Source organism: Hyperoodon ampullatus, assembly GCF_949752795.1.
Source record: "Hyperoodon ampullatus genome assembly, chromosome: X".
NCBI lineage: Eukaryota > Metazoa > Chordata > Mammalia > Artiodactyla > Ziphiidae > Hyperoodon > Hyperoodon ampullatus.
In genome coordinates, this window is record NC_136913.1 from 132,001,873 (window position 1) to 132,025,854 (window position 23,982).

Genomic DNA, 23,982 nt, shown 5'->3' on the forward strand with positions numbered 1-23,982 from the left:
ACACGCAAGGCTGCAGAATTGGGCAATTAGCAGGTAAGCAGTGCCAGCAGCCAGACCGCAGTGTGTCAAGAGGGACAGTGAAGGCAGCCTGCCTGGAACACTCTGTTGAGAGCTTTGCTTTTGAAGGCAGGTCTAGAGGGAGGCTGTAGTCACGGGCAGGCCAAGGAAAGGTTGTCAACTCAGGGGAGGGAGAGTTGAGGTGGGGTCTGAGGGCTTCTGGGCACCCTCAGCTGCTTCGGGAGGGCTGCTGGGAGGGCCTGGCTGAGCTCCCTGGTGACGGCACGAGCTGCAGCTCACGGGGAGCAAGGTGGTGGGGTGAGGGAGAAGCAAGATGCACGGCGGAGTCTCTCCCACCCCAGGCCTGTCCATCCCTTCCCAGGGAAGGAGCCCCACTGGCACAACTTGCATCCATCTGGGCCCCTGAGGTGGTCTGACCCACAGGGAGGCTCCAGTTCCAGGCCTCGGCCCCACGAAGTCACTTGGGGAGCAGCCGCTGGGAAAGGTGGGTCTGGGCTTCGGGCTGAAAAGCCTGACACTTGTGCCTGCCCGGCCTGGGAGCAGACGCTGGACAGTAGAAGGGAAGAGAGGACAGGGAAACAGCAGCGAGGGCCCACGGCAGCCTCCACAGCCACCCTGGCTCTGAGTCTGGCTCCCAGCAAATCCCTCTGAGCCGCCCTCGTGGGCTCACCTTAGGATCCAGGAGGCCCACGGGTGGGGAAGTAGGAGGTCTAAGTCCCAGGCCCAGTTAAGAGATCAGATGGTGAAAGGTTTGGGAGCTTTTAAGGTGAGGAGGACTGGGCTGATCCCGCAGGCTGGTATAAAGCGCCGTGACCGCCGGGCAGCGCCAGGGCTGGCAGGCATCGGGGACAGGGCTTTCCAGAGCCATGGCCCAGCAGTGGGGCCCTCAAAGGTTTGCAGGTGGGCAGCCACAGACCAGCTTTGAGGACAGCACCCAGGGGAGCGTCTTCACCTACACCAACAGCAACTCCACCAGAGGTGAGCGAATAGGTGCGAAGGCTGGGTCACGCTGGCTAGAACGGCCCTCCTGGGACACAGGCCCGAGTGGCCTTCTTAGCCTTTATGATAACATGAATGGGGGGGTCCTCTCTGAATATAAAAGGACACCGTAATATCGAATACCCATTTTCAAACCACATGGGCTTCCCAGACCCTTTGAGAATTCCTGTCCCAGGAAAGTTCATGAACTCTTCCCGTGTGGCCCCAGACTGCTAGTGAGCGCTCATTACACTCATCCTTGAGCTTCCAGGGAGGGAACTGGGCCTGACTCATCTTTGCATCTCCCAAAGCCAAATGGAGACCACCAGCAGAAGTGAGAGGCTGGGTTGGCCCGGAGGAGGGTGAGTGACTTCGAGAGCCTAAGGGTAGAAGAGACTGTGGTGGCCATCTTGTCCAAGTTCATGCCCAGAGCCCATGGCCTCTGGCGGTACATGCTAGGGAAGAGGCTAGCTCGGCTCCCGGGGCAGCTGTTCTGCTCCGAGCTGTCCCAGTAGAGAGGGCTTCAGCCCAAAAGAAAGCCGAAAACTCCATCGAGGCAGCCTGAGTTCTGCCCTGGGCATGCCAGCCCATCAGAGACCTGAGGACACTGTAATGACCCTCCGCCCCTGGCCCCCCTGCCTAGGTCCCTTCTTCAAACCAAAGACCTTCAGTTCCTTTAAGAATGTCTCACTTGCTGCAGTTTCCAGAAGCCACACCAGCTCCTTGACAGCCAGAGCAGGACCAGCAACAGGGTTCCCAAACCGAATTGGTTGAGAACCGTGAAGTTCACCTTGACCTGACTGTTTGCACCCCAGAATGTCCTGGATGTAGACACAACAATGCTCTCCCTGGAGGCCCATGGGGCTTCATCGATGCACAAGATTCCCTATTGTAAAATTTTTTCAGAAGTTCAAGTGTCTACCAAAGTAGAGGGGAGAGTATAATGGCCCCCGGGTATCCATCACTTGTCTTATTTCATCTCTAACCCCCTCCACTAACCACTCCTGCCGATTTCTGGAAGCAGATGCAAGACATCACATCATTTCCTCTGTCAATCTTCGGTTCCTGTAAGAGGAAAGCACTCTTTAAAGACACAACCACAAGGTCATACTTTTAGAGGTTCCCCCTCAACCTCCTTGCAATTTATTTGTTGAAGAAAGCGAGTGTGTTGTCCCCAGACTCACCCACTTCAGACTTTGCTGATGGCTCCCCACACCCTTCTGCCACGCCTGTTTCCGTCAACTAGCTGTCGAGCTGAAGGTCTGCCGGGCAGCCAGGCGGATGTGTCAGGTGTTTGGGCAAGCCCGCTCCATTAGGAGGGTGTCCCTTTTTCCACAGTGTTGGCAGCTGCTGACACTCAATGCCAGGACCCATCAAACCACTGGGGATTTCGAAATGGTGACATTGGGATTCTTCTGACCCTGTCTTCATTTATTAGCTTCACTACTTTGCTAAAGAGAGACAGGCTCTCACGTGCTATCGGGTTCCCCAGGGATACGGTGTGCGTGGGAAAGGCAGAAGAGATGCTTGGGTCTCCTTCTATTTCGCCCAGTTCCAAATAGTGACTTGGTTCCCCAGTGGAGCCAGTTGGGTTTGACCTCTGTGTCTCCTTTCTCTCCCACTAAGAATCGTGTTCTTAAGGGCTGTGGGTAGAGTTGGAATTAGAATATCATTTCGTTGCTCATTTGCTTTATCTCAAACACACTCAAAATGGTCTCAGAATGATGACGCCAACACTATCGCCAACAACATGATTACCCAAAGCTTAACCTTTGGACAGGTGTTTTCATCCTCTGGGAACGTGCCACTAGGCTCGAATGGGCAAACTAGCGTCTTCTTGAGACCCTCAGAGTAGCCCCTCTCTATGTGACCATGCCACCGAGTGCATATGCGGTTAGGTCCATTTGTTTTATTTTTGATTTTTCAGGGATTGCTTTTTAAAATTTAATGTTGTTTTATAATTATGGAATGAAATATTTACAAGGCTCCAAATTAAAATCTAGAAAGCAAGGTATACTGGAAGAAATCTTGCTTCCTGCCAGCCCCCATACCCAATTCCCTCCCACCCTGTATTTCTCAGGAGACCCTTACCTGGGAGTTGACTGTGATACCCTTCTCGTGCTCATTTCTTCAAAAAATTAGACCTGAAACTTTCAGGAGAAGGGGGCAGGCCGGTGCGCCTGCTCTTGTTGCACTGCCGGAAGCCCCCTGTTTTTGCTTCCCACGCTTGGAGTGCTCCTGTCCCTTCCGTGCCACACATGGCCATCGTCCCTGCCTGATTCAGACTTCATGGGTTGTCCAGGAAGGACGGTCGGGCTGCCTTGTTTTGAAACCGTCCCAGCCCCTCTCACTTGTCTGCAAGCCGGAGCGTTCCACACAACTCCTAGTTCCAGATGCTTTTCTCACACTAACCCGTTGGACTTTCTGGGTCAGATCTGCTGGCAATTTGGGGGGTTGCTGTTCTCGGGCCCATCAGCAACCCCAGTGCTTCCCCTCTGCTCCCTTTTGTGCAGAAACTGGCACTACACAGGTGTTAAGTAGTCAAAGGCCTGTTCCTTGGGAGCCTGTGGTATCTAGCGTGGTTGCAGATATTGTCGGTAGGTTTCTGGGAGCTCCCTGTGGGAGGGGCGAATGAGGCCCAGGCACAGAAGGGCTCAGGGGAGACGAGCAAGCCAGCCAACCACAGTCCAGGAGGCCGACGTGGCATATGGCGGGGCGCACATCCGACTTGTTAAGTTCAAGGATGCCCGTGCGGGCATCTAGCAGGCCATGGCCTCGAGCTTGAGAGACAGAATGGAGGGAAGGTTGTCTGCAGATGGGCAAAGCTAGAGGGGAAGACCAGTCGCAAAGGTGAGCGCGGCGGGCGGAAGGCAGGAGGGCTGAGGGGAGATTCTGATGGGGTGAGGGGGCGGCACAGATGTGGCTGTGCCCCCTGCGTCTCCTGCCTCCAGACCCCTTCGACGGCCCCAGTTACCACATCGCTCCCAGATGGGTGTACCGCCTCACCAGCGTCTGGATGGTCTTTGTGGTCATCACGTCCGTCTTCACGAATGGGCTCGTGCTGGCAGCCACCATGAAGTTCAAGAAGCTGCACCACCCTCTGAACTGCATTCTGGTGAACTTGGCCATCGCTGACCTGGCAGAGACGACCACTGCCAGCACCATCAGCGTCGTGAACCAGATGTACGGCTACTTTGTGCTGGGCCACCCCTTGTGCATCGTGGAGGGCTACACTGTCTCCTTGTGTGGTAAGCCAGCCGGGGCCTGGGCACAGGCCTGGCCAACAGCCTCCCGTGCGTAAAGGAAACACTCATGTGGCAAAATCCGTAGGTGTGCCTCTGGGGCGTGTTCGAGGCACACCTCTGAACGGGGACAGACAGATCCACATAATCTCAGAACAGTGTGGGAGGGGAGGCCTCCGAGATATTGAAACTAGATCCTACCAGCCCCATTGCTAATATCTCCGTGGGTTGTGACCCTGTTCACGTCAACTTTGGCCAGAAGCACCTGTGCTCCCGGCTCCGTGCTGTAAGGCATCTAGGATGCTGCACACAGGGTCCGAGGCCTGAGGGGCTCCCATCCAGGTAGTGAGCACGTGGCGTCACCAGTACCCTCAGAGGAGCGTGACTCGGAGGAGGAGGCGGTGAGGCAGCCGGATGTCGACTCAGCGGGACAGGAAGGGGCGCAGACAGCTGGGGTGGCTGGGTGGCCAGAGCGCGGGTGAGCAGATAGCGGGCGGCGATAGGCCCAGGATGGCAGGCTGAGGAGTGGGGAGGAGGGGACCCCATGGGGAGACCAGGAGGAAGCTGGCTGACGTTGGGGAGGCTGAACGAGGGAGCGAGGGCTGAGCCAGGCAGAGCAGGGTGTGGGTCTGCACTGGGTGCCAGGCAAGGCCAGGGTGGCGGGGCTTCCTTGCCAAGGGCCCATGAAGAAGAAGCACACCGGCAGGCCTGACAAGGCCAAGGACGCCTCAGAGGCCCTTGCACCACGTCCCCAGGACAGAACCAAGGGCTGTGGGGTTGCAGCTTGGCGTCCACCCGAGATGACAGGGAGCCCAAGGGCCACAGCACTCACCACGTGCAGCCTGTCTCCAGGCCCCCGGCCATCAAAGCAGCGAAGGCTTGCAGCTGCCTTCCCACTTTTCAAGTTTCCTAGGGCGACCTGGTCACAATGCCTGGGTCCTTAGCTCCCACGTCTAACTTGGGTTTGTCTTGCTGCCACCTGAAGTGATCTCCAATTCAGATTCTGAGGAGACGAATGACAGAAAGACACTAGTATTAGAGGGACAGGAGAGCGGGGACCTGGTCAATGACTTGAATTACTAGTGGTGTCAGCTCCACCAAGTTACTTTACCAGGGAAGGTTAGGCAGAGAAAGTCCATCCCAAGTTCCAACACTCCATGCACCTCGGTAGCTGGTGCCCTGGCCCCCCGGGTGGCTCCTCGCTTACGCCTGTCTTGCCTTTGTAACTGCTCGAGGTCTGCTCTCGGGTCACCAGTTTTGGGGCCACAGGCACCCTCAGCCCTCTGGGGAAGCCCATGGACCCCTTCTTAGAAGAACGTTGGCAAATGTGCACAATGAGATCCATAGGATTACAAAGGAAGCCAATGATACTGAAATATAGTTATCCAAGTGTTAAACACTAGTGACATACTCCTTCATTAAAAGTATTAGTATTAACAGTATTTTTAGAAGTATTTGTGACGCCATTCTTTATTAAGGTATCAAATAGCTGTATCTGGCCAGACAGCCACTGAAATGTCAAAGTAGTAATGAATATAGTCATATTGGGAAATGTCTGCCACTCCTGTAAAGTGACCAAGTCACAGGCACTGCTAATGCTACCACACTCGTAATGGAAGTAAAGAAGGCCAAGTGTCCAGTAGACCTTAGTGGAAACAAAGACATCATTTTCCCCACCCCAGTTCATGGTGCCCCGGATTCCATCCACAGACCGCTGCATGCTGGGCGATGCTGAGAGGCCTGGGCTGAGGGGAGGCCTGCCCACCAGCAGGAGGGCACAGCTTACTGCACACGTCCTGTTTCCTTGCTCTGGGCTGGGACTGAAGTACCTCAGTGTGGCCTCAGGTGTGTACGTGGCCGTCAGGAGTTGCACTGACAGCATCACAAGAAAGGCTGGTGGCCGAGTAAAAGAGAGATGGGAAGCGAGGTGGGCCATGAGGCCAAATCAGAGAAGGCAAGGGGAGGCGGGTGCAGGCCCAATGGGGAAGGAGCCGGGAAAACAGGGGTTAGAGAAAGAAACTGACCAAGAGACCCGCTGCTCCCCGGACCGGAAAACACTTTTTGGAGAATTAGGTTTTGCAGGTAGCTGGGGGGTGTCCTCTTGATCTTGAAAAGCGTTGACTCAAAGCCCTCCTCTGTCTGCTCCTCCCCCGGCAGGGATCACGGGTCTCTGGTCCTTGGCCATCATTTCCTGGGAGAGGTGGATGGTGGTCTGCAAGCCCTTTGGCAACGTGAGATTTGATGCCAAGTTGGCCATTGCGGGCATTGCCTTCTCCTGGATCTGGGCTGCTGTGTGGACAGCTCCACCCATCTTTGGTTGGAGCAGGTAAGGATGCCAGGGTGCCAGGAAGGCGATTAGTTTAGAGCGGAGCAGGGAGGGTCAGACTCGTGATTCCCTTTGTGACCTTGGGGCAAATCATTTCCTGTCCCTGGGCCTTTGTGGCTCCACGAGTAAAGGGAGGATGGACCTGACTCTCCCTGAGACCCCTTGGAGTGTGCACTGTCTGTGAATGCGTGAATCTGCCTGGCTGCAACGTGGAAACGGGCCCTGTGGTCTCCAAGCCTCTGGAAAGGGTCTGTTTCTCCCAAACAGGAGCAGCTCTGGAGAACACAGAGAAACGCTGCCGGCTGAGGCCACAGGCACGTTTGGATTCCAGAGCCCTCTTGCCCACTCTGCCCCAGGCCTCTTTCTTGCACCTGCTGAGGGGCCCCCTTTCCGAGGCTCCTTGGGTCGTAGGTACACCTGGGCTGTTGGTTACCAGTGTCCTCTCCAGGTGGATCCTTTGGGGGAAGTCCCGAATTTCCAAGGAAACGGCTCAGGTGTTTGAGGGGGCTGGACGGGACAAGGCCGTTGCATTTGTATCTTCCACTGCAAGCCCGTGAACAAGTCCTTGTGGTGTCTGGAGAGGGTGTGGTCTTTCTTTGGGAAGCTTCCATCAGTGCGAGAAACACGTGCTCATTGAATCCTCTGGGGTTCACAGGTGTTAAGACAAGAGGGTGCCTCGCCTTCCCTTCGTAAAAAGGGGATGTGATTGGGGTTATGAAAATGTTGTGGAACCAGATAGTGGTGATGGATGCACAACACTGTGAATGTACCAAACCTCATAGTTATGTTATGTGTATTTTACCTCAATAAACAAAGAAGGGAATATGAGACCAGAGACGGACAAGGATTTACTAAAATCCTTCTGCAGGGCTTCCTTTGGGGGTGATGAGAATGCTCTGGAACTAGACAGAGGTGGCAGTTGTACCATTGTGAATGTACTAAATGCCTCCGAATTGTTCACTTCAAAAATGGTTAATTCAGGCTTCCCTGGTGGCGCAGTGGTTGAGAGTCCGCCTGCCGATGCAGGGGACGCGGGTTCGTGCCCCGGTCCGGGAGGATCCCGCATGCTGCGGAGCAGCTGGGTCCGTGAGCCGTGGCTGCTGGGCCTGCGCGTCCGGAGCCTGTGCTCCGCAACGGGAGGGGCCGTAGCGGTGGGAGGCCAGCGTACTGCAAAAAAAAAAAAAGGTTAATTCATGTAATGTGCATTTCACCTCAATAAAAAAGCCCAACAACCTTACCCAAGTCAGTGGTGTGCTGGGGTGGGCAGGGGTTCGGGTCGCTGCCCACTTCAGGACGGGCTGCCGGCCCTTCTCCCCAGGTACTGGCCCCACGGCCTGAAGACATCGTGCGTCCCGGACGTGTTCAGCGCTCACCCTGGGGTGCAGTCTTACATGCTCGTGCTCATGGTCACCTGCTGCTTCACCCCGCTCAGCGTTATCGTGCTCTGCTACCTGCAAGTGTGGCTGGCCATCCGAGCGGTGAGCCCCACACCCTCCCAGCTTCATCCCTGCAGGCAGGATCGTGAACGCCAGGGAGGTCTAGGCTGGCACAGAGGACCGCCCAGTCCGCTCTCCAGCCCCAAAACCAGATATCTGGAATTGCCAGAATCTGCCAATGCCTTCGAGGTGGCAGGTGCAGCCCTGGCTCCCTCGGCCTCGCCCCTACAGGGTGGGAAGGGACTGCCCGCCTCCTCGTGGAGGGACCAAATAAGGGAACACAACTGCATTTCTTCCTGATCCCGGGGGGTGGAAAGCCAGCCTCTGCCATGGAGTGGAGCACGGCCGGCCAGATCCAAAGGCTAAATTTGCCAATCAAGGGGTGTTTTGAAAAGGCTGCTACCGGAGTGCTCGCATCCCGTTCACATGCCATCTGCCCCCCAGACCTGTACTCCACCCTCCCCCCGGGAAGGTGATCCCCTGGTGTGGGAAATCAGAGCGAAGCAGGAGAATGAGATCAGGGTCCTGAACACCGTGCGTACGTTGTCCCTTTGTCAATCAGCTTACCTACAATCAGCTTGATCCGAAGGTGCCATCTGTCCCTGTTGGGCTCCTGCCTGGCACAGGGAATAAGAGGCCTCTGGGGCGGCACCTTTTCTCTACGAAGCTGCTTGTGCGCACAATCGGATCAGCATGTGCTTATGAGTGGAGGCCACGGGCTGGAGATAAGCTCTGCTGCCCTCACTGCCTTCAGTGTGTGACCTGTGCCACCTTCCCGCTCCCCTCACCCAGCCCTCAGCCACCCCTCACCCCCATTCAGCTGTCTGCCGCCGCCCCTGTGTCTTCTCCTGGCCGGCCCCTCAGACCTGACCGTGGGAGGGGACACTCTGGTAAGGGACCAGGTGAGGCTACACACAGCCTCCTTACCTCCTTCACAGACTCCTAACAGGAAGCAAGCTAAGCCAAGAGCTCGGCGGGCGCAGCTCGGGGCTGTCTTAGCCAAGCCCAGCTGTGCCACCTCCAAGCCTGTAAGAGCTCCCACAAGGCTGGCCCCACTCGGGTGGCCCGGGTACTGCACAGCTGGGCCCATCTGCTTCTCCCCATTACCCTCCCTGACTAGCTACCCAAGCAGCAGCAACACGGAATCCCCTGGGGTACAGAGCCCTGAGGGGTTCTCCCACTCACTGTCCCCGGGGCGACTCTCTGTCTCCCCCAGGTGGCGAAGCAGCGGAAAGAATCCGAGTCCACCCAGAAGGCAGAGAAGGAGGTAACCCGCATGGTGATGGTGATGATCTTCGCGTACTGCCTCTGCTGGGGGCCCTACACATTCTTTGCATGCTTCGCCGCTGCCCACCCTGGCTACGCCTTCCACCCTCTGGTGGCCGCCCTGCCAGCCTACTTCGCCAAAAGTGCCACTATCTACAACCCCATTATCTATGTCTTTATGAACTGGCAGGTAAGTCACGCAGTTGACAGAGCAAACTGGAGATGGACCCTGGAAGAGCCCAGTGATGGCTCCCACCTGGAAGCGTGTCTGTGGGAAGGCTGACAATGACCTCCAGGACAATAACCAGGGGAGGCTCAGCATGCGACCCAGCCCCAGCCAGCCCTCCCTCTGGATCCCTTTATGATCTGGGCCTGAGGGTGGGCATTTCCTGCAGTGCACTGTGTGCTGTGTGCCCTTCCCCTCTGCTGGCCTTTGGGCGAGCCCGGAGCTCACACAGCCTAAGATTGCCAGATCGTGTCTATATGTCCCCTAGGCATGCCCTTCTTGACTTCATAGACACAACTCTTCTCTTGAACTTAACCTTTCCATCTTCAAACCGTAACAGTGACCAGGACACAAAGAGGCCCTTCTTGCCTGTGCTGATCTTTGGCTGTTGTGACTTTATGGGTTAGTTCAGGCAGGACATGCTGCGGTCCTGCTAGATGGCAGCCCACAAGTCCTAGGCCTCTTAGTAGGTTACAGGTGATTGAGACTCATCATCTTCCAAGTGCAATTTGCCTTATTCGTCCTTGAATCCATCATATCCACTTCACTAAGGTGCAGCTGTGATGTGACTTGATGATGACCAGCAAGGCCTGTGGGTCAGAAATACCACTCCCTCAGGGGCGTGCCATCTCACCATGGTAACATTTAAGTATCAAGTAGGACCGGCACCCCAAAGGAGTCCCCGGGACTCCACTGTTGGCACCTCAACACCCAGAGCATAGCTCTACAGCTGACCACTCTTTCCTGTCTTTCACGTGGGTCTCTTTTTAGGTCTGGCTTTTGGTTGTGGAATCCTAGGCCATCTTGCCAAGTATTGTCTTTACTTGAGCCTTTCCATTCTCTCTTTCTGGAACTCCCCCTCCTCTACGGTCATCTGCACTTCCAGCCTCTCCAGACTTCCAAATTTTGCTTTCACCCTTTCCACACTGTTATCCCTTCCTGTTGCATTCAGAGAGAATTTTCTGGAATTGAGCTCCACAAAGACATGGAATTTTGCTCTTTTTGGTTTGCTGCTGATGCCCCGAGGACACAGTCTAGTACAGAGTGGGCGCCCAGTATGTAGATTATATCTCCTATCATCATTGAGTTAAGAACAATGCTTTGAGAATACAAACCAGAGGCATTTGCTGTATATTTCGGGCCTCTTCTCGACTACATCCAGCTACACCAACATCAAAACTCTTAAAAAAAACCATAATTGCTGAAATCAATAACGTAAGAATGGGGCTGGACAGCAGAACTGACTCAGCTGCAGAGCTGAATTCCTCAGCCTCATCTGCCAGCTCTTCAGCTGAGTCAATTCTGCTGTCCAGCCCAATGTTATTGATTTCAGCAATTATGTTTTTTTTAAAAGAGTTTTGATGTTGGAGTAGCTGGATGTAGTTGAGAAGAGGCCTGAAATATACAGCAAATGCCTCTGCTTTGTATTCTCAAGGCATTGTTCTTAACTCAGTGACGACAGGAGATACAATCTGAGAAGTGAATACAGCCCACATGCCTTTAGGGGTGGAGCGGTAAAGAGCAGAGCCCTCCTGATGCCAGAAGACTCTCTTGGCTGAAGAGATGATCGTTCTGGTGGCAAGAAATCTGAGCTCAAGGTGTGGGCAGCGTTGGTTGTTTCTGAGGGAGAGTCTGTTCCAGGCCCCTCTCCTAGGTCCTGACAGGTACCCGTAACCTTTGGTGTTCCTTGGCTTGTAGACGAGTCTCCCCAATCTCTGCCTTTACCTTCCCTCTGTGTCTGATTCCAAATTCCCTTGTTTTCATGAGGACACCAGGCATTGGATCAGTGCCCACCCTACTCCAGCCTGACCTCAGGATAATATACATCTTAATCACATCTGCAGAGACTCTATTTCCAAAGAAGGTCACAGCCACAGGCTCCAGGGGTCAGGACTTGAACATGTCTCTGGGGGAACACAACCGGGCCCACAATAGTCACCGTCAACTGCTAAATGAGATGACTTAGATAATCGAACACTCAGGAATAGACCATCCCCATGTGCAAGGAGTAACTGGAGGCTTCCTCCATTCTCCTCGTAGACTGTGAGTGTGTAAGCCATCAAGGTGACCCTGAATGAGCGCTTTGCTCAGGGTGCCCCAGCATTACATTTAGCCTAGCACGCTGGCCCTGCCTGCTCTGCTCAATAACACTTTCTGTCCTGCCAGTTTCGAAACTGCATCTTGCAGCTTTTTGGGAAGAAGGTGGGTGATAGCTCTGAACTCTCCAGCGTTTCCAAAACAGAGGCCTCATCTGTCTCTTCGGTGTCACCTGCCTGAGTCGTCTATCTCCCACTGGAAAACGTAACCGGTCCCACCTTCCGGGGCTTTGGCCACCCCGCCCCTGCCCCTTTTCTCCATCCCTGTGAAATAAATGTAGTTTCTCTTTGCCGAAAGCAACCGAGTCATAGAGGCTGCCACTGCAGTTTTGGGGCACCCGAGCCTCTGAGCGCTGGGTCACTGGGTCGTGACAGAGCACGTGGGGGAAAGCGGGGCACAGCACCATACTTTGGAGTTGCTCATCTTTTCTAAGCCTCATGTGTACAGACGGGATAGAAGGATCGCAAGAAAGGTGAGCTCGAGGTGGGCGGGCGTCCATGTACCTCTCATTGGGCTGCTGGTGATGGAACAAGAAAGGGAGAGCCGAGAAGCAGCTGTCTGGGGAGGCGGGAGGAGCTAGTGAAGCCAGGCCCTTTAAGTCCCCTCTGGTAGAGGCTTGGAATCCCCGGAACACAGTCTCCATCTGGAGGGGACCCAGGCCTGCCAGTCTGCGGCGGGGATGGCATGCTGCCTCTGCCAGGCCAGGGCGCCCAGCCCGACGAGCAGGAGCGCGGTGCCTGTGCACAGGCGCGAGTTCAGCAGAGGCACTGGGCAGGCGCACGCCCAGTCCTGGAGACCAGGACCCGGAGGACGGTGGCCAGCGGGAGCAGCAGGCTTGCCCGGCGGCACAGGAAGCCCTGGGGCTGGCTACGCACGCTCTCTGTCACCTCCAGTTGGGTCACCTGCTGCAGAGCCTCCAGCTTGGCTACACGGCTCTTGAATGTGTCCAGAACCTCCTGCAGGAGGAAGAGAGTGACGCTGTCACCCCGATCCGCTGTCACTCTGATCCCCTGCCACCTGGGGGTACTGGAGCCTCAGTGTGCGAGTTCCCAGAGCAGCTAGGCCGGAGCCGGAACCGGGGAAAGGGCAGCATGAATGGGAACACGGGATGCTATGGGGCACAGCTTGAGGGTCTGCCTCTTCCCTCGGTTCAAGGGTGTCAGAGCGGATTCACTCATCTTCTGCTTCTCTCGTCCCCACGGCCTTCTCACTGGCCGCTTCTCACAAGGTCCCCCTGTGAGGTTCTCACCCATATCTCCTTGGCTCTCTCGTAGGACAGATAGGCCATTCTCTCCTCGGTGCAGGCCAGATTCTGTTTGAGGTGGTAAACCTTGTCCAGGTGCCCCTGTAGGTGCTCATTCACCTGTCCTTCCAGCTGCACTTGTCTTGGGAGCAAAAGAGAAAGTAACACTGCCTGAGCGCCCGGCCCCAAGCTTGTTCTGGGGCTGAGCGGTCCTCCCTCAGGACTAGACTTGGGTTCAGAATCCACCTTCCTCCTCCTCCTCCAGGGCTGCCTCAGAACACCCCAGGTGCATGTCAGCAACACACCCACACCAATATTCATGTATCTTTTATATATAGTCACTCTTTTGTAACGGCTTTACAAAAATAGCAATAAACTAGAAGTTGCACAAATCGAGATCTAAACTGTCCGTGTGTGCTGTTAAATTCCATACATAGCCCCACACCAGTGTCTGGTATGCAGTAGTTCTTCCATAAAAGTCTGTTGATTATAGGGATGGAGCAGTCACAAAAGACCACATACTGTATGATTCCTTTTATAAGAAATGTCCAGAATAGGCCAATCCATAAAGACAGAAATAAATCTGTGGTTGCTGGGGGGCTGGACCGGGTAGGAGGCGGGGATTGACTGCTAGCAGGGATGGAATTTCTTTTGGAAGCGATGACAGTGTTCTGGACTGACACTGCTCTGTGAATACGTGAGAAACACTGAGCTTTACACCTTAAATGGCTGAATTGTATGGGATGTGAATTGTAGCTCAATAAAGCTGTTTAAAACAAAAACCAAAATTGGACTGTGGTAACAACTGCACAACTCAGTAAATTTACTAAAGATCATTGAAACAGTTAAAATGGTGCATTTTATGGCACATAAATTATATCTCAGTAGACCTGCTAAAAAAACACAGAGAAGGGCTTCCCTGGTGGTGCAGTGGTTGAGAGTCCGCCTGCTGATGCAGGGGACACGGGCTCATGCCCCGGTCCGGGAAGATCCCACATGCCGCGGAGCGGCTGGGCCCGTGAGCCATGGCCACTGGGCCTGCATGTCCGGAGCCTGTGCTCCGCAATGGGAGAGGTCACAATAGTGAGAGGCCCGTCCACAATGGAAGAGGCCACAACAGTGAGACGCCTGCGTACCGAAAAAAAAAAAAAACACACAAATAAAACGTCACTACCTGTTGTTTATGGCCACATATGTAAGTAGTAAAAGTCTAAAAACATGCCTGGAAGAGCTAAGTGCCTAGTGAGGATAGCTAGGTGGGCAGAAAGGGGGAAGGGGAATGTGAGAGTTTCAAGCAAATCATCTTTTAAACTTTTATTTCTTAAAAAAATTTTTGAAGCAAATATATTAAGACTTGAGAAAGCTGGGGGCGGTCATATAACCTTCATCATGTTCTTCTCTGTTTTCCCTGGGTTTGGAATATTTCCAAACAGCAGCTTCTAGCTCTTTAGGGAAGAGCCAAGGAAGGCCTGACCCGAGCCAGGGGTGGTGAGGCTGGAGAATGGCTGGGGCCCGGGGCCCTGTGGAGAAGCACAGGGATGGACAGGGAATGGGAGGTGAGCGGGTCAGCTAGGCCCTACTTCAAGGACTTGACTGGCACCACGTGGAGATGCCCCCAGGCAGCTGAGATGCTGAACACGCATTTGTTGAAGTCAATTAATCAGGAGCCAGTTCGTGATGGTATTTCAAGGACTATTCCATTAGTCTCTGCCTTGTTCCCTGTTGAGAAGAGATTGGTCTGACAATGTGGCCGAGGCTACCACCCACAAAGAGGCGGAGATGGTGGGGTGTCCACCCCGAAAGCAGATTCCCCATGGCTGTCCTTCCATTTACATGAAGGATGGAGCTGCAAGGACGTTCAAGATACCAACCATGTCCAAGTGTATATTCATGAATATATTCTTCACAAGTATGAAGTCAACACGTAGATTCTTCATTAATATATATTTATAAGAATGTATGACTATACTCTTTTCTAAAATTTTATTATTTTTTTTAAAAATTGATTTATTATTTATTTGGCTGTGTCGGGGCTTAGTTGTGGCATGCGGGATCTTTGTTGTGGCACGTGGGCTTCTCTCTAGTTGTGGTGCGTGGGCTCCAGGGCTCCAGAGCACGTGGGCTCTGTAGTTTGCAGCACGCAGGCTCTCTAGTTGAGGCACGTGAGCTCAGTAGTTGCGGCCCACGGGCTTAGTTGCTGCGCGGCATGTGGGATCTTAGTTTCCCGACCAGGGCTCGAACCTACGTCCCCTGCATTGAAAGGCAGATTCTCAACCACTGGACCACCAGGGAAGTCCCATGACTATACTCTTAAACACATACTTGAAGGGATTCCTAACTAAGAAGATGTGAATTTATAAGGCTATTCCCTCCATCCCCTCTTCTCTCTGGCGCCCAGCCTCCTCGCCCTCTGCAAGGCAGCAGCACCGTCCTGGCTTGTGACATGGCTGACTCTCCTCTCTTGTCCCTCCCTTGGTCAAGGACTCCTCTCTGTCCATCTCCTACAGCCATGGAGGCAAATGCACCACTGTGGAAAATGTTCTTACAAAGACAAAATCATGGTCAGTCAACCAAAATGCCCCCCAAATCTTCCAAAGCTGTTAAGGCCACCCTCTCCAATACAAGTGGTCTCAAAGGTTATTGTTGTTGAAGAAGACTATATTCTTGTTCACATCTGAGGATGGGCTTTGACAAACTGAGCTAGAACCTAACAGCCTGAAACTTGGAGAAGTCTGAGGTGGAGAAAGAGGTACGAGGGGTGAGGCAGCGTGGGTCAGATGGGGTAACATGGCAGGGACTGAGCAGTTCCTCCTGAGCACGTGTGCTATCACACGCATCCTTAGAAGATGGAACAGGCACGTGAAGATAGAGCAGAGGGAGGGGGGAGATGCTGCCCTTGAAGACTGGAGTGACAAGGCCACAGGCTAAGGAAGCCAGCAGCCCCTAGAAGCTGGAAGAGGCCAGGAACAGAATGTCCCCTAGAGTTTCCACAGGGATACAGCCCTGCTGACACACTTTGCCAAAGGAAAACTGATTTCAGACTGCTGAACTCCAGAACCATGACAGAATAAATTTCTGTTGTTCACAGCCACCAAGTTTGGGATTCCTTGTTAGGACAGCCAGACGAAATCCCTCCAGCGTGCTACTGGCATCTAGTGTGTAGAGACCAGGGACACTGCTAAATATCCTGCTATGCACAGGACGGCCTCCTACAACAGAGAATCATCTGGTCAAAAATGTCAGTAGTGTAGAGGTTGAGAAAATCTGGGCTATGGTGACACTATCTGGAGTTTAGGGCCACCAAGTGACGCCTGAATTTAAGAGGCTAAAGTTTCAAAGACTGACCATACCAAGTGTTGGCAAGAGCGTGGAGCAACCAGAACTCTCACACACTCCTGGTGGGAACATAAAATGGTACAACCATGTTGGAAAACAGCTTCTTTAAAGGTTGACCAGGGCTTCCCTTGTGGCACAGTGGTTGAGAGTCCGCCTGCAGATGCAGGGGACACGGGTTTGTGCCCCGGTCCGGGAGGATCCCACATGCTGGGGAACAACTAAGCCCATGCACCACAACTACTGAGCCTGCACTCTACAGCCTGCAAGCCACAACTACTGAGCCTGTGTGCCGGAACTACTGAAGCCTGCGTGCCTAGAGCCTGTGCTACGCAATAAGAGAAGCCACCACAGTGAGAAGCCCACGCACCACAATGAAGAGTAGAACCTGCTTGCCACAACTAGAGAAAGCCCACGTGTAGCAAATGAAGACCCAACACACCCAAAAATAAATAAATAAAATTTTAAAAATTAAAAAAATGTTGACCATACGTCTACCCTATTATCCAGCAATTCCACATATGAAAGCATATATTTACAAAAAGATGTGTAGAACAATGTTCATAGCAGCTCTATTCATAACAGCCCCAACTGGCAGCAGATGAATGGGTAATGCACTGCATTCACACCACAGAGCACTGCTGAGCAAGAAGGAATGAATTGTTCCTGTGTGCAATGTGGATGAGTCTCAAAATCATTACACTGGGTTAAAGAAGTAAGACACAAAGGCCTATATAATATATGCTTCCATTTACATGAAATGTCCCAGTATAGACAAATCCAGAGAGACAGAAAACAGATTGGTGGTTACCAGGGGCTGAGGGAAGGCGAATGGGGAGTGGCAGGGTCTCCTTCTAGAGTGATGAAAATGTTCTGGAACTAGATAGGGTGGTGGTTGCACAACACTGTGAATGCACTAAATGCCACTGTAGACTTTAAAATGAATAATTTTATGTTCTGTGAATTTTGTCTCAATTGAAAAATTAAAAAGCCCTCTTGAAAGCCAACAGATATAACGTGTAAGAAGTGTCACAGAACTTTTCATTTTGAAACATCAGTTTGTGACACACCAGAGGAGACATGACAATTGCAGGGGCCTGGGTAGTGACCACACACTTGTGGACACTGGGTGACACTTCATTGAGCTGAAACTCTGTTTCCCTGTCTGTAAAGTGGGCATTGAACACTACAGGTGATCAATGCTACACGCTCCCTGTTGTCACTGTTACTACATTAAGTCTTCTTCAGCCCATTCTCCATTTCTCCTGGTAAATCTGAGTCGTACAGACCTGCTCTTTTGTTTCTAATGTATATTAATCAGGGTAGGCTAACTGCTGTAGCCAACGACCAGAAAATGTCTGTGGCTGAAGACGATGAAAGCTTATTTCACACTCCCACCACAGTCAGTCCAATGCTGCTGGTGGTGGTGATGTGTGAGGAGGGTGGTGGCTTAGAAGTGCACGCTTGCAGAATTCATGCAGAGTCTTGTAGGGAAGTAGGTCTCTCTGCTCCCCTGCACGGCTGGCAGCTGCTGATTTGCTACAGGTTAAGAACTTACTAGAGCACAACAGTCCCATTGGCCTGGGCAGTATAGAAAAGTATGAGAATATTCATAACAGCCATCGAGCCCTGGTCTTACTTTATATAAATCTGTCCTTGGAAATCTTATTTGGACAAAGGGGCTTTTAGGAATCCCAAGATTTCCAATTTGATTGTAGTGTCCTATGAAAATCACCTCCACAGGTCCTGAAGAGATTGGAAAGGAAGGGCAGGGGCTGCAGAAAAGGCCACAAATGAGGAGGACTTTCACAGTGAATGGACTGCTCCAGCTCCCGAGGTTACTGCTCCTCAACCTGAGGCCACAGACGGTGCTAAAGGTGCTCAGGAGCCCCCAGTGCCCATCCTGCCACTCCCTGCTGAGGACCAACTGGACCTCAGGCCTCTGCTGGAGTCAGCGCTGCAGCTCCCACTGCTCAGGGCTCTGAAAGAATTCACATGTTGACCAGAGCGCAGACAGCAGAAGCAAGAACTACTACAATCCTGCAGCCTGTGGAACAAAAACCACATTCACAGAAAGATAGACAAGATGAAAAGGCAGAGGACTATGTACCAGATGAAGGAACAAGATAAAACCCCAGACAAACAACTAAATGAAGTGGAGATAGGCAACCTTCCAGAAAAAGAATTCAGAATAATGATAGTGAAAATGATCCAGGACCTTGGAAAAAGAATGGAGGCAAAGATCGAGAAGATGCAAGAAATGCTTAACAAAGACCTAGAAGAATTAAAGAACAAACACACAGAGATGAACAATACAATAATTGAAATGAAAACTACACTAGAAGGAATAAATAGCAGAATAACTGAGGCAGAAGAATGGATAAGTGACCTAGAAGACAGAATGGTGGAATTCACTGCTGCAGAACAGAATAAAGAAAAAAGAATGAAAAGAAATGAAGACAGCCTAAGAGACCTCTGGGACAACATTAAACACAACAACATTCGCATTATAGGGGTCCCAGAAGGAGGAGAGAGAGAGAAAGGACCCGAGAAAATACTTGAAGAGATTATAGTCAAAAACTTCCCTAACATGGGAAAAGAAATAGCCACGCAACTCCAGGAAGTGCAGAGAGTCCCGTGCAGGATAAACCCAAGGAGAAACACGCCGAGACACACAGTAATCAAATTGGCAAAAATTAAAGACAAAGAAAAATTGTTGAAAGCAGCAAGGGAAAAACGACAAATAACATACAAGGGAACTCCCATAAGGTTAACAGCTGACTTCTCAGCAGAAACTCTACAAGCCAGAAGGGAGTGGCATAACATATTTAAAGTGATGAAAGGGAAGAATCTACAACCAAGATTACTCTACCCAGCAAGGATCTCATTCAGATTCGAAGGAGAAATCAAAAGCTTTTCAGGCAAGCAAAAGCTAAGAGAATTCAGCGCCACCAAACCAGCTCTACAACGAAGGCTAAAGGAACTTCTCTAAGTGGAAAACACAAGAGAAGAAAAGGACCTACAAAAACAAACCCAAAACAATTAAGAAAATGGTAATAGGAACATACGTATCGATAATTACCTTAAACGTGAATGGATTAAATGCTCCAACCAAAAGACACAGGCTCGCTGAATGGATACAAAAACAAGACCCATATATATGCTGTCCACAAGAGAAGAGTCAGGACATAAAATCAGTGAGCTAACAGTCCATTTAGAGATGCTAGAAGAAGAAGAGCAAAGGAAACATAAAATGAAGTAATAAGAGAGCTAACAGAGGAAATCAGTGATAGAAAGCAAATTATGGACACGATGAACAAAGCCATGCTCTTTTTTCAAAAGAGCAAGAAAACTGAGAAAGTGCTAGAACGATGAATCAAGGAAAAATAGAAAGAATGCTAATGACCAATATCAGGAATGAAAGAGGGCCAACATTACGGATCAGATGTACATTAAAAAAGAGGATATAGGGATATTATGGACATGTTTATGCTAAAAAATTGGAACACTTGAAAAATTCCTTGGGAAAAAGGCAGCTTCCTCAAACTGAGGCCAGAAATGTAGAAAAGGTGACGAGCCTTCTATTTATCTTTTTTAAAAATTATTTTATTTTATTTTATTATTGTTTCTTGAGTTGTACACAAGTGCTCTTTTGTTATTATTTTTTAAATTTATTTTTACTTTTGGCTGCGTTGGGTCTTTGTTACTGCGCGCGGGCTTTCCCGAGGTGCGGCGAGCGGGGGCTACTCTTCGTTGCAGTGTGTGGGCCTCTCATTACGGTGGCTTCTCTTGTTGTGGAGCATGGGCTCCAGGCATGTGGGCTTCAGTGGTTGTGTCACGTGGGCTCAGTAGTTGTGGTTCGTGGGCTCTAGAGCGCTAGATCAGTGGTTGCAGCACGCGGCGTTAGTTGCTCCGCGGCTTGTGGGATCTTCCCGGACCAGGGATCGAACCTGTGTCCCCTGCACTGGCAGGAGGATTCTTAACCACTGCGCCACCAGGGAAGTCCCTAGCCTTCTGTCTTGTAAATAAGTTTAATTTATAAAAAAAGTTTCCTAAAGTCAAACAAACCAAACAGGGCAGGTTGGTGCTCCAGGTAGCTGCTGTGAGGGGCACTAGGGTGGGCTGTGTGGCACAAACATGATTCTCTCCTCTTTGCACCCACAGGCTGATTCCCACACTTCAACAGCCTGTTTGATCGCTTCCCCCCACCCTCAGGTCCTCGAAGATGGCGATGGCTCTGGCGATACTGTGGGAATGGTACAGGTCGATGGGCATGAATGCTCAGCGATCTCTGCTCATCCTGGGCATCCCAGATGACTGCAAAGACCAGGAATTCCAGGAGGCTGTGCAGGCTGCCCTGCGTTCCCTGGGCAGGTACCGAGTGCTGGGCAAGGTCTACAGAAAGGAGCTGGGGTCGAGTGTTGCCCTGGTCGAGTTTGCTGAGTATTTAAATTGAAGCTTGCTCCCCCGCCAAATACCAGGCAAGGGGGGGCCCTGGGCGGTGGTCTACCTGCCCCAGGCCCCTGATGCTGAGTCACAGGATAGACCCAATTTCCCTGCGCAGCCCCAGAGACAAGCAGTGGTTGGCAGGCAGGGCAGGTGAGGCAGGAGCTGGAGGTGAGGAGGGAGCCTCTGGTGAGGCAGGGGCTGGCGGTGAGGAAGGAGCTGGAGGTGAGACAGGAGTTGCAGGTGAAGCAGGAGCTGCAGATGAGACAGGAGCTGCAGGTGAGGCAGGAGCTGCAGATGAGACAGGAGCTCCAGGTGAGGCAGGAGCTGCAGGTGAGGGAGGAGCTGGAGGTGAGACAGGAGCTGCAGGTGAGGGAGGAGCTGGAGGTGAGACAGGAGCTGCAGGTGAAGCAGGAGCTGCAGATGAAAAAGGAGCTGCAGGTGAGGCAGGAGATGCAGGTGGGGAAGGAGCTGAGGGTCAAACAGGAGATGAAGGTGAAGCAGGAGTGTCAGATGAGGAAGGAGCTGCACGTGACAGAAATGTTGCAGGCGTGGCAGGAATTCTGAGTATGGCAGGACCCGCGGGCAACGCAATGACTGCAGCTGAGGCAGCAGCTGTGAGAGCGGTAGGCCCCATGGATGAGGCAGGGCCCTGGACCCAGCAGTGGAGGCAGGCCTTGCAGCCCGTGCTAGACAATATGGCCTACCAGGAGCTGGAACCCTTCTCTGGGATGGAAGAGCCGGGCCCCGGGGAAGAGTCCTTTGAGAGCTGGCTGGAGCAGGCCAACGACACGCTGTACCTGTGGCGCCACGTGTCTGAGAGGGAGAGGAGGAGGAGGCTGGTGGAGAGCTTGCGCGGCCCCGTGCTGGACCTCCTGTGCGGCCTCCTGGCGGAAGATCCCGAGCTGGTTGCCCAGGACTGCCTGGCCGTGCTGGTGCAGGCGTTTGGGAACAAGGACCCCCGGGGGAGCGCTCGGCTGAAGTTCGTGACCTGTGCCCAGCGGCCCCAGGAGAGTCTCTCTGCGTACATGATGCGCCTGGAAGGCCTGCTGCAGTCGGCCCTGGAGAAGGGGGCCATGCACCCGGCCATGGTGGACCAGGTGAGCGCCCGGCATGTGCTGATGGGGGCCCGGCTGAACGACACGCTCCAGAAGAAGCTGAGCAGGATGCAGCTGATGAGGAGGCCTCCCAGCTTTGTGGGGATGCTGCGGCTCACCCAGAAGACCGAGGCCTGGGAGGCCGATCCGGCTAGCAGGGAGCCATTCCCAGGGGAAGAAGAGGCCTGTGTGGACGTGGGAGTCCTGGCAGCAGCCGCCCAGGCTGCCCCGGCCCATGAGGCCATCACCGCAGGCACCACTGCATATGACACCAAGCCCTCCCCGGCCGGGGAAGATACCACCACCCAGGCTGCCCGTTCCAAGGAAGGTAGCGCCGAGGACCACCCGGCACATGAAGAGGCCAGTGCGGCAGTTGCCGACAACGCCAAGGCTGGCGAGGTGGCCCCTGAAGACCATGGTGCCGCCAGGGCAGCCCCTGGCCCTGGGGAGACCAGCAAGGCCTCCGCGGCCACTCAGGAAGATGGAAGTGCTCCTGCCCCTGCGGGCCTAGGTCAGGCAGGACCCTCAGATGCCCCCGGATCCCCATGCCTGGCTGGATGGGCAGTGCTTCCCCAGTGGCCCCAGGAGGTCCTGGCTGGGAGCCAGAGGGCCTCGCCCAGGCAGGAGGCCAGGAAGCCGAGGAGACCCCTGAGGAGGGGCTCAAGCCCATCCCAGAAGAGTCGGGAAATGAGGACGGGGCTGCAGAGATGAGCCCCCCGGGGTCCACCTCGGGCCAGTAGGCTCAGCAGGCCCTGGGGCCCCCAGGCTTGGAGGCAGGGGGAGGCCAGGCCTCGCAGCCTACTGGCCCCATATTAGGGGCCACTCAAGGTTCCTGAGCCTCCCTCCTGAGAGGGGACCCCTATTCATCATCCCCTGGGGCAGGCTGCTCCCTGAACTGGCAAGCCCAAATGTGTCCCTGTAGGCCCCAGAGGGACCCAGGTGTCAAGGAACCCCCCAGCCCCCGCTCCCCTCCCCCCAATGCACACACCCTAGCCATGGTCCCCCCGCAGAGCCCTGAGGTGCGCCACGTGCCAACCAAGGCTCTGGTCTCTGTGGGCCAGTGTCGTGAGCTCAACGTGTGCTTTCTGGGCTAAGATTCAGGCCCAGCACCGCTTGTTGTTGTGGAAGTGTGCATGTGTTCTCCTCTGAGCAGTTCGCCCCACCCCGGTCCCGGCGCGGAGACCCCGAGCCCAGTCTCAGGAGCCGGTGGAGAGGACAGCATGGATGCGGTCACAGCCAGCGCCCACCCCAGGACCTGGGAGCCCACCTGGGACCTTGGGAAGGAAGACCTGGACCGCGGCTGCAGGAGGTCTGCGGGAAGCCCCCCAGGGCTTGTGTTCTGCTGTACCACCCCGTTGTTCCTCGGGACTCCACATCCTCGGCTTGGTGGTGCACGCCCTGCTGTGGGACTGTCCTGTAGGCCCCGGGCATGTGGGCCAGAGGGGGAGGGGCTGCCCCGGGGGAGCGGGCATTGCCGGTGCCCATCTTCCTGGCGAGAGGCCACCCGCGGGGCCCTCAGGAAGGGAGACTGTGGGGGGATGGAGGGCCGCCGGATGGGGTGTAGCGGAGGCACCTTGTTGAGTACCCTGGGCGGGGGGCCAGGACCCGTGGGCTCTGGTGGCTGTTAGAAGTTCCTCTCTGTGTTATCATGCCCTCCGTTCAATGGTTTCAGTCAATGTTTCTGTTTAATAAATTTCCCTGAAAGTTTCAGCTGAGTGTGGCCTCCGCAGTGGGCAACGGAGGGAAAGGATTGCTGCGGGTGAGGGTGGGGGTCCAGAGTCGGATTCCTGATCAGCACCTGTGGGACACCTCTCCAGTGAGAGGGTAGGGTAGGCACTTTGCAGACCCAGACACGGTGAGGGTTCTTCTTCCATTTCATAGGTGAATTGTAAAGTTTTAGTGCCCTTGACCGTGGGCCCCGTCCCAGACGTTGCTCATGCTTGAAAGCATGGGTGCTGTGCAAGGCCCTGAAGGCCAGTGGACAGAGAGGAGGATCTCTGATCTCGTGGGTCACACGTGGGTCCATGCACGTCTGCCTGGCCCGGGGGCTCCGGGACCAGAAGGCCGTGCCCGGTTTGCACGAGTGCTCGGCCTGTGGCTCTGACGGGCGTGAAGCAGGAAGCTGACATCATAAAGGGCCTGCCCTTTATGATGTCACTTCCTGGCTGGGCAGTGATGTCACCCCCGAGAAACCGGAGCACTTCTGTGAGCGGCTGAGCGGGAGTGTGAACCCAGGGTGCTGCCAGCCGCGCTGCACTGTCCCATTCACGTGAC

At 53.7% G+C, this 23,982-nt stretch overlaps 3 protein-coding genes across 3 annotated transcripts; 2 read left to right on the plus strand and 1 right to left on the minus strand.

Moving 5' to 3' along the window:
* Positions 1–884: 884 nt before the first annotated feature.
* LOC307069961 (long-wave-sensitive opsin 1) lies at positions 885–11,769 on the plus strand (the record flags this gene model as incomplete). Its single annotated transcript, XM_079728317.1, has 6 exons — positions 885–996; positions 3,948–4,244; positions 6,396–6,564; positions 7,883–8,042; positions 9,217–9,456; positions 11,659–11,769. 6 exons carry the CDS (start codon positions 885–887, stop codon positions 11,767–11,769), a joined length of 1,089 nt encoding a protein of 362 aa, XP_079584443.1.
* A 414-nt stretch (positions 11,770–12,183) lies between these two features.
* On the minus strand, positions 12,184–13,124 carry TEX28 (testis expressed 28; the record flags this gene model as incomplete). The annotated part of the gene is given in 4 exon segments (XM_079728153.1): positions 12,184–12,374; positions 12,377–12,545; positions 12,839–12,969; positions 13,079–13,124. Coding segments are annotated over 4 exon segments (537 nt in total).
* A 7,266-nt stretch (positions 13,125–20,390) lies between these two features.
* On the plus strand, positions 20,391–22,802 carry LOC307069852 (paraneoplastic antigen Ma6F-like; the record flags this gene model as incomplete). The annotated part of the gene is given in 5 exon segments (XM_079728154.1): positions 20,391–20,618; positions 20,622–20,750; positions 20,752–22,252; positions 22,255–22,444; positions 22,631–22,802. Coding segments are annotated over 5 exon segments (2,220 nt in total).
* Positions 22,803–23,982: the final 1,180 nt, after the last annotated feature.